This window comes from Dermochelys coriacea, chromosome 1 (genome assembly GCF_009764565.3).
Source record: "Dermochelys coriacea isolate rDerCor1 chromosome 1, rDerCor1.pri.v4, whole genome shotgun sequence".
Lineage (NCBI taxonomy): Eukaryota > Metazoa > Chordata > Testudines > Dermochelyidae > Dermochelys > Dermochelys coriacea.
Genome location: NC_050068.2, coordinates 176,937,880 through 176,948,614, shown reverse-complemented (window position 1 = coordinate 176,948,614; position 10,735 = coordinate 176,937,880). Strand labels below are relative to the sequence as shown.

At 42.6% G+C, this 10,735-nt stretch overlaps 1 protein-coding gene across 1 annotated transcript in view; it reads right to left on the bottom strand.

The window, feature by feature from the left end:
• Positions 1 to 224: 224 nt before the first annotated feature.
• LIPI (lipase I) overlaps positions 225 to 10,735 on the bottom strand; it is a 31,580-nt gene continuing 21,069 nt past the window's right edge. The window contains exon 10 of the mRNA XM_038388002.2: positions 225 to 1,937. Within this exon, the coding sequence (XP_038243930.1) occupies positions 1,850 to 1,937 (88 nt within the window). The 3' untranslated portion in view covers positions 225 to 1,849. The remainder of the gene's footprint in view (positions 1,938 to 10,735) is intronic.

Below are 10,735 nucleotides of genomic sequence, written 5' to 3'. Positions count from 1 at the left end.
CAATATCCTATCTTCTGACAGTGGCCAATGTCAGGTGCTTCAGAGGCAATGAACAGAACAGGCAATTCTCACGTGATCCATCCCCTGTCATCCACTCCCAGATTCTGTCAGTCAGAGGCTAGGGACACCAATAGCATGGGGTTGCATTCCTGACCATCTTGGCTACTAGTCATTGATTGACCTGTCCTCCATGAACTTATCTAATTATATTTTGAACTCCGTTATATTTTTGGCCTTCACCACATCCCCTGGCAATGAGTGAGATAGTTCATGTGTGCAAAGTTACTCACACGTCTGTGTAAAAATTGTTCTTAACCTAGCACACTTCAAGACACTGTTAAATAATAGTGATATAACTATTATAATATCTTCAGTATATTTAATCTTTCCTTTACTGATTCCATTCCCTAGTCAATTTGGAATGAGTTTCTCCCTATATTTTCATCATGATATTTTTTGAAATGTTATAGTTAGGGGAAAACGTGGATTCAGCTAAATCAGATTATATTTGGATTAATTTCATTGAAATTAATTGACATCAGAAATTGAGTTGCAATAAACTGTCATATTTATCAATTTCTCCTCCTGTGAATTAGTAAGTGCTAAACATAAACACTGCATTAAACCTCCCAAACCACTTAGCGTATGGCTAAAACACAATGTTAAGTACATTACTACAAGTAAGTGCTAATTAGGTCCCATTGGCATTACTGCAATATATTGGCTACTTGAAGATTCTAAATTCACTCTTGGAACATATCTGTTTTCTGATGGCTAGACTCTTCCATTACTGTTAAAACACAACTATAAGCAAAATAATAGAAGTTATGTTTTAAGATCAAGTGAGTAAAAATATTTCATTACAATATTTCTAAATTCAATCTAATGTCTTTCAAGCACTCTGCAAAACTGGAGCTACACAAATAATAATAGAAAAGGTAGCAGTTATACATAGGCATTCAGTGAGTGTTACTGGCATGGGTACAACAGATTTGTAGGCAGACAGCTGTGTATGTCCAGAGTTCTATACCTATTTCATACCACCTAGCAGTAAAATCTGGTCATTGTAGACACCATTCCTAATGCCACACAATTTCTCTTTAAGTATATTCAAAGCTTCATAGATTCCAAGACTCTGTGATCATCCAGTCTGACTTTCTGTATAACACAAGCCATAAGCAGACATTCCAATTTCTTCAAACCTGCATGCCAATCTCTTGTCCATTCCCATTAATAGACAAACACTTAAAGATTTGTAATAATATTCACCTACAGAAGATACTGGAGATCAGAGAATTGCTTTAAACAGCAAATTTACATATATTTGCACAAATATCAACTATTTTTCTGATTTCCAAAAATAGAAGCATCACATAACAAAATATATTCAAATTATTTATTCAGTGAATATAATACTCCATAATTGCTGTATATTTGGTTCGTATATAATCTGTTGCATATTAAATTCACAAAGATAATTATGTCTTGATATGAAAAATATTATATAAAATCATTACATTTATATTACATGACAACTAATTTGCCATGATCAGCGCAGATAGTTATATTTAATTCAGAGTACTCCTGGAATATTCTTGCTACTTACTAACAATGGCTAATAGATCATTGTATGTGTTCTGCCATCATACATTTGTTTTCAAAATTTGACTGAACTGGTTGTTGAACTTCACTCCACGATACCCAAAGAAAGCAATGAAGATTATTATTCCGACTTCAGAAACTGAGCCTGTTTTGACTCATTTCCCTCCTCACTGCAGGCCTTAGTCCTGAGAAAGAATTAAACATGATATTGTCTACAAAAGAAAGCAAGTTAGCAGAGGCTCTCTCTTTACTTGTCCCTCTCTTGGCATGTAATAGGCTTGAAGGTTGTTTCGATGTTTTCTAGAAGTACAAAATCGTATCTGCACATCTGCAGCCTACATAAATAGACAAGAAGAGAGAACACACTCTCAGTATAAAATAATTTTCTATTTTTAATTCACATTCAAAGTACTGTAGTATATGAATGATTAAGTGGGTGGCATTTACCACTTTTAAGAAAATATGCTCAGGACAAGGGAATAAGTCTTTTTTCTCTGTTTAGTCCTTGTTCCTTGGGTAATAAGCTGGGTGGTGCTGTGGGGAAGGAGCAAGAATGTCCTGCCAGTCTGACCAATAAAAAAAGGCGTTGTCATTCAGCCTGGGGTGGATTTAGTCTTCATTCAAACTGTCCTCTTGGAATGACTGGCTCTGGCACAGAATAGCCAATTCCTAGGAAACCATTAGGGTTGAATATTTTGTTGTTCCCCTGCCCAGAGAGGTATAAAGATATCTTTCAAGCTGGGGCTGGTTAGCAGATGTGTGTGATGTAGTCCTTCCGTACCATTCTCCTAAGGAAGGGATGTGGCTGTCATAAGTGAATGGAGCAATGCAAAACCAAGTCATCCCATTTCCTCCTTTTTCTTGTTGCAATGGTTGCCTATTGGAGAAGGTTTTATGTAGATGGTGGTGGGTCAATTTGGCACATCGACATTAAGAAAAGTCAAAATTCTCACAATATTGTAGTACCAGATTCTGCCTTGCCCTAGCATGGGTGTGCAATAGGGTAAGGAGGGCATAAAGAACCCTCTCTCCATGTGAGACCCACATAGGAGCCATGCAGGAGCACACAGTGCCCCACAAAGGTAGGGAAGAGGACATGCCACTGCCCCTCATGCATGAATAAGCAGAGCTGGATAGAAGGGGCTGGATGTGTGGGGGGTAAGAAACTATCCCACAAAGGAGTGTTACAGCAGCCTCTATATACTGGTGCTCCCTTTGGGGCAGTGTGGCTATGCACTGCCCTCTAATTCACAGCTTTGCCTAAATGGCATAATCGATCCAGTCCCATAGTAGGATGGGTTTTAGGGGATGCCATGGAGAAGAGAAAAAAAATGGGAAAAGATGTACAGCCTCTTTGATTATTTCATTATTTATCAATGGGGTTTCGAAGTCAGCTATAGCTCCACCCATCTGTGAGTGAAGGGACAGTGGTTTACCATATGTTGTACAGAACAGCGAGCTTGGGCCCTACTCAATAATCCATAGGGAAGACAAATGAATAGATTTTGTAGATATAATGGTTCCCTCTGATTTTGCCTAACCTCCTCTAAGCTGTGTTCTGCAGAATTTCACCCAGTATTTTCTACATCAAAGCCATAACTTCTAGTTGAGCTAAGGCATTTCTTTTTAATAATGCTTTAATTTTCCGTGGAACAGGAGAGAAGCAATTCCTGCATATTACTGCTGGAACCTTGAGCATTTATTCATCTAGAGCTCCTCACAGGAGTACTTCAAAGAACTCATGGAACAGCTTCCAGGCCAAGCTGCAACAACAAATCATTATGTACATCTATATCAAGATTTACTTTGTACACCTCTATCCCGATATAACGTGGTCCTCTGGAGCCAAAAAATCTTACCGTGTTATAGGTGGAACCATGTTATATCGAACTTGCTATGGAGGGCCGGTAGGGAAGGCTGTGCCTCCCCAAACAGCCTGGCCCCACCCCCTATTCAACCCCCACCTACTTCCCGCCCCCTGACTGACCCCTCAGAACTCCCAACCCATCCAACCCTCCCTGTCCCCTGACTGCCCCACGAGACCCTCTGCCCCTTGTCCAACCCCCCGGCCCCAGCCCAGCCCCCTTACATGCCGCTCAGAGCAGTGTGTCAGGGCCAGACACGCTGCCGCCATAGGTGCTGACTCCATGCGTGCTCCGGGGCTGGAGCACCCACCGAGAAAAACCCACCAGCAGCTCCCCACCCCAGCCCCCCGACCCAGCTCACCTCCGCTCCAGCTCCGCCTTCTCCCCCGAGCGAGCCGCTGCCGCTCTGCTTCTCCCCCTCCCTCTCTCCCTCCAAGGCTTGCCGCAAATCAGCTGTTTGGCGCGGCAAGCCTGGTAAGGAGGGGGGAGAAGCGGAGCAGCGGTGGGCTTGGGGGAGGAGGCGGAGGCGGAGCGGAGCTGAGCTGGGACGGGGAGCGGTTCCTCTGCCCCCTCCCGTTACTTGCTGCGCCCCCCCCCACATACCCCCAGCCCCAGCTCACCACCGCTCTGCCTCCTCCCCTGAGCTTGCTGCCGCTCTGATTCTCCTCCCTCCCAGGCTTGCGCAAGCCTGGGAGAGGGAGGGGGAAGAGGGGAAATGCTTTACCACATTATATCCAAATTTGCGTTCTATTGGATCGCATTATATTGGGGTAGAGGTGAATATACCTTTTAATTATATAGTGCTGTAATTTTAATGTACCTGAAGATAGTAAGTACCAGCACAGAGTAGTACAATACTGGAACAAATGCTGAATTAAGAGAGAGAAATGTGTGAATATAGGCATTTCTTCCAATGTGACCTGCCATTCCATCAGTGGAATTTTTACCTGGTAAAGATATATTTCTTATCCAGGGGAGAAAAAACAGTACACAGACAACACTGCAAGCTTCATTTTGGAGTTTGATCTCTTCACCAGAGAAATCAGGTGAAGAATCCTGAAAACTGGGTGTGGCTTCAGGGGTCACCCAGGTCCATACACCATCTGTGTGGATCATGTGGCAGTCCAGGTGAGAACTATCCCATCTATGATATATCCCGGACTATAACTGTCCGCTATTAGCATAGCGCCATAGGTTTCCCCCCCTGCACCTGTGCCCTTTTCTTAATCTAATCTTTTGCTGTATGAACATTTCAGACCTTTCTGATTATGGCATATTTATGTAATTATTGTAATTATGTCTAACTACATGAAGTGAATATGTGTAGTCACTCTAATTAGAGGTATTTACGGAATTACCATGAGCAATTATGTAATTACAGCATATAAAGGCATCATAAAACCTGTATTAAAATTATTTTAAATTTCAGACTCGGACTTTAAGGCCAGAAGGGACCATAGTGATCTTCTAGTCTGACCTGAACAATCAGCTAGACCCTGAGCATGTCAGCAAGACCCACCAGCCAGATACCTGGGAAAGAAGTCACTGCAGTAACTCAGAGCCCTCTCCATCCAGTGTCCCATCTCTGGCCATTGGACATATTTGCTACAAGCAGTTGCAGATGGGCAACATGCCATTGTAGGCAGTCTTGTCATGCCATCTCCTCCATAAATGTATCAAACTCAGTATCAATACCAGTTAGATTTTTGCCCCCACTGTTCCCCTTGGAAGGCTGTTCCAGAACTTTACTGCTCTGATGGTTAAAAACCTTCATCCAATTTCAAGCCTACACTTGTTGATGGCCAGTTTATATCCATTTGTTCTTCTGTTCAAATTGGCGCATAGCTTAAATAACTCCTCTCCCTCCCTGTAATTTATCCATCTGATGTATTTATAGAGAGCAATCATATCTCCTCTCAGTCTTTGTTTGGTTAGGCTAAAAAAGTCACGCTCCTTGAGTCTCCTCCCATAAAGTAGGTTTTCCATTTCTCTGATCATCCTCGTTGCCCTTCTCTGCATCTGTTCCAGTGTGAATTAATATTTCTTAAACATGGGAGACCAGAACTGCACACAATATTCCAGATGAGGTCTCACCAGTTCCTTGTATAATGGTAATAACTTCCTTGTCTCTACTGGACATACTTCACCTGATGCAGCATACGATTGAATTGGCTTTTTTTCATGGCCACATCGCACTGGCAGCTCATAGTCATCCTGTGATTGACCCAAACACCCAGGTCTTTCTCCTCGTATGTGGCTTCCATCTGATACACTCCAGCTTATAGCGAAAATTCTTGTTGTTCATCCCCAATTGCATGACCTTGCACTTTGCACTATTAAATTTCATCCCATTTCTATTACTCTAGTTTTCAGTGTCATTCAGATCTTCTATGATATTCCAGTCTTCCTCTGTATTGGCAATACCTCCAACTTTGTGATATCTGCAAATTTTATTAGCGCACGCTCCCAATTTTTGTGCCAAGGTCATGAATGAATAATAATATTGATTCCAAGATCAGTCCCTAAGGAATGTCCCTAGTAACCTTCCTCCTGCCTGACAGTTCACCTTCCAATACGACACAGTGTCGTCTCCCCTTTAACCAGTTCCTTATCCACCTTTCAATTCTCATATTAATCCCCATCTTCTCCAATTTAACTAATAATTTCCCCAGTGTTGAAGTTATTGAAATCTAAGTAAATAAGATCTACTGCATTTTCTTTGTCTTAAAAAAAATCAGTTGTCTTCTCAAAGAAAGAGCTCAGGTTGGCCTGGCACGATCTACCTTCTGTAAAACCATGTTGTATTTTATCCCAATTACCTCTACATCCTTAACTAATCTCACTTTCAAAATGTGTTCTAAGACCTTGCATACAATTGAGGTCAAACTAACTAGCCTGTAGTTTCCTGGATCACGTTCCCCCACTTTCTTAAAAATAGGTAGTATATTAGCAATTCTCCAATCATAGGTATGACCTCCCAAGTTTATGGATTCATTAAAAATCTTTGCTATTGGCTTTGCAATATCATATGCCAGTTGCTTTAATATTCTAGGATATAAATTATCTGGGGTCCTGCAATTTGGTTCCATTGAGCTGTTTGAGTTTGACTTCCACCTTGGATGTGGTAATTTCTACTTCCATACCCTCATTTCCATTAGCCACTCTGCCACTACTCCTAAACTTCTCATTACCCTTATTAAATCTGAGGCAAATTACTTGTTTAGGTGTTGGGCCATTCCTAGATTATCTTTAATCTCCACCCATCCTCAGTGCTTAGAAGTACCACTTCTTTCCTTGTTTTCTTTTTATTTATATGGCTAACAAACCTTTTACTGATAGTTTTAATTTCCTTTGCAAGGTCCAGCTCTGCTTGGCTTTTGAAAGGTCTCACTTTTACCCTACACTTAGTGACCTCCAAAAGATAGCTTTCCTTGCTAATCCATCCGATACTCCATTTCTTGTAGGCTTTCTGCTTTTTCTGAATAACCAGTCTGAGATGCTTGCTTATCTTGGTCTTGGTTTGGTCTTCAACCCTTCTCTATGAATATTTTTCCCTTCCTTGGGATGTAGGCTTCAGATACGTTCAGTCAAAGTTGCAGAAACTAATTCCAAGCATCCTTCAGATTCAGATCCTTGGTTTCTTCAGTCCAGTCCACTTCCCTAACTAATTCCCTTATTTTTTAAAAAAGTTTCCCCTTTTGAAATCAAGGACCCTTGTTTCAGACCTATTTTTCTTTATCCTTCTATTTAGTTTAAATGGAATTAGCTCATGATCTCTCAAACCAAGGTTCTCCTCTATAACCAGTTATTCAGTGAGGTCTGGCTACTTACCAATATTAAATCTAAAATGGCATCACCTCTTTTTGGTTCAGTGACTATTTGGTGAAGAAATCTTTCAGCTATCACATCCAGGCATACCCAAGCCTCCATTATTAGTAGAACTTATCCTCCAATCTATATCTGGGAAATTAAAGTCTCCCATAATCACACAATTCCCAGTAGTATTTATTTCATTAAAAATATTAAAGAGGTCTCTATCCATACCCAAATTGTATTCTGGTGGTCTGTAGCATACCCCAAGCACTATCCCAGTGGGACCTCTTTCTTCCCCAAAATGATTTTGACCCAAACAGACTGCATTTTATCCATTCCATCACTTCTAATTTCTTTAGTCTACCTCATCATTAATATATAATGCTACTCCATCACCTTTACCTTTATTTCTGTCTTTCCTGACCTGCACATACCCTTCAATATCTGTGTTCCAGTCATGACTACAATTCTACCATGTTTCTGTTATCCCTATAATACTTAGTTTCACATCCTGCACCAATATTTCTAGTTCCATCATTTTGTTACTCAGATATCTTGCTTTGGTGTACAGACATCTTAGTAGTTTCTGCTTGGCTTCACCCAGCTTCCTTGTCTGATTAGGTACAATAATTCTACTGCCAGTAATACCAATGACACTATCTTTCCTCTTGATGTCCATTTTCTTACCATCTGTCATTCCTTTCTCCATTGCTCTATCTTCTTACTTGATTTTTCCTCCTACTTAATATTAGAATCAGGCATTGAGATTACATGAATATCTCCTAACCATCTTCCCCAAATTCCTAGTTTAAAGCTCTTTGAATCATTTGTGCCAGCCTCCATCCCAGAATTCTATTTCCATCCCTACTCAGGTGGAATCCATCCCATGAGAACATCCTCTGTTTGTGAATGCCTCCTAGTGGTTGAACATCCCAAAATCCTCCTTATAGCACCACTGCCTGTGTCATCTGTTGATCATCATAATCTTGTCTCACCTCAGTTCTTCTCTTCTAGGGACAAGCAGACAATTATCTGAACTGACAATTATCTGAACCTTCATTTATTTAAGCATCTTCCCCAACCTGGCACAGTCTCCCTTGATGCGTTCCAGCAAGAAGCTAGCAGTATCATTTTGTCCTTCACATGTGAACATCAGTGGATTCTTTCCTGCTCCCAATTGGATCCTCTCCAGCCTCAGGCCCACATGCTGTACCTTAACTCCTGGCAGACAGTACACTCTTCTGTTCTCTGGATCAGCTCTGGTGACAGGCCTGTCCATTTCTGGAAGAGAGTCCACAATCACATAGACCTGCTTCTTTCTTGTGATGGTGCAGTGCACCAGCCTTCCTCCTTCTGTTCTTTCTGTCTTTTGTTCTCACTTGCAATCTTATGTGAGTCATTCTCTATCCTTCTGGGTCTCCAAACTGGCTACCGCCACTGTCTCTTCCCCTCTTGCTGTGTGACTAGCCCCTCTTCTCTTCTTCCTTACCCTCCTACTTGCTGTTACTGCCTGCTGCACCGCTTCATTTCCCAATTCAGCAAACCTGTTCCTCTGCTCTATTTCACCTTCAGTAGCAGGTGTTCTCCTCTGCCTGGTTCTGATGGTCACATGCTTCCACTGATCACTTTCCTCATCCAGCAGTCTACCCCAACAGTTCTCCAGTCCATCTTACATCTATAAGTCTTGAGTTTTCCCTTCAGCCTTCTCTCGCCTTCCCTGTATCATGTGCTCAAATCACCTTCGAAGCTCAACCATAGTTTCTACCTGCATCTCCAAACCTCGACTCTTCTCTTCCGTCAGCCCTATCAGGCAGCACTTCATACAAAGCACCTTTCAGGTGCTCACTCCAGGATAATGTACATCTCACAGACTCCACATCCAGTCATTTTAATTGTCTCTTCCATTCCTTAGGTCACTACCACTGCTGCCTCTGTCACTGTGATAGCCATCACAGCTAAGCCCTGTCAAGGGGAAAAAACACTCCATATATTAAAACAACAACCACACTCACTCCCACAAACTCCGCTTACAAACTCTCACCCAAACTCCCCTGTTTTCAGCTCCGTTTGCTGGCTATTGTGCTGCAGCTTCTGCACCGCTGACTGACTGCCTTAATAAGCCCAACAATCAGGGCTCCCCTGTGGCTAAGGCTCTGCTTCTCTTACAGCACACTGCCTCCTGTCAGTCTCTGCAAACAGAAAACAAACCAGCAAGCAAACAAGCTCTCAAGAACCCTCGTGGCTTCTAAGGAATAGGGACTTGCCTCCCTTCCCTTCCAATAGCTCTCCCCTCAAATTCCTCTGTTTTCTGGTTCCTGTGCCCCGGCTGGCTGCTTGGCTGCCATTACAGCCCACCTAATCACGGCTCTCCTGTGATCCAAGACTCTGCTTCTCTCACAGCACACTGCCCCCTACCAGCCTCTGCAACCTGAAAACAGAAAAGAAATCAGCAAAAAAGCCCCAAGCTATCTCTGAAGAACTCATTCGCTCACTGTCCCTAAGGAACAGGGGCTTGCCTCCCTTCTCGTTCAACAGAGCTCAATTCAGACTCTCACGTTTTCAGCTGTTTGCTAGCTCCTGTACTGCTCCTCCTTTTGGTTTGTTTTTTTGGTGTTTTGTTGTTTTGTTTACATTTTACTTAAAACACAACATATTTTTGGAGGGTGGGGAAGGAGATGACATAATTCTTTCATTGCCAAGCTATATGCATCTGAAAACAGGACAGTATTGGATCCTAACATTAAAATAATGGACCATGTGCAACTCGTAGTAAAATTAATGGGAGTTCCAAGCATGAACAAGAACATAAGAATGGCCATACTGGGTAAGACCAATCACCCATTTAGCTAGTATTCCTGTCTTCTGATAGTGGCCAGTTCAGGGGCCAGAATGAATGGGAATGAAAGGAATGGGCAATTTGTCCAGTGATCCCTCTTCTGTCGTCCAGCCCCAGCTTCTGGCAGTCCACAAATAAGAACATAAGGCAAGACTGAGATTGGGCAGTCTATTTATGGCCTGCCTACTCTACCAGATTACGCAATAATTTTTAAAAAAACTTGGATGCTGATAAGCCTTATGAAATGGTTCTCTTGTTTTATGGTTGTTGGATAGAAAAGTATTTACAACATTAATTTAGGTCTTAGAGTCTCTCTCACTGTAAATGCTTTTAAGTAAAATCATTCTAGCTCAGGGGTGGGCAAACTATGGCCCGCGGGCTGGATACAGCCCCTCAGGGCTTTGGATCCGGCCTGCGGCATTGCCATCCCCGTGGCGCTGCGGGCACCACGCTGCTCCGGGAAGCGGCCGGCACCACATCCCTGCGGCCACGGGCGGAGGGGAGGCAGAGGGCTCCACGGGCTGCTCTTGCCTGTGGGTACCTCCCCCGAAGCTTCCATTGGCCAGGAACGGGGAACCACGGCCAATGGGAGCTTCGGGGGAGGTACCCACAGGCAAGA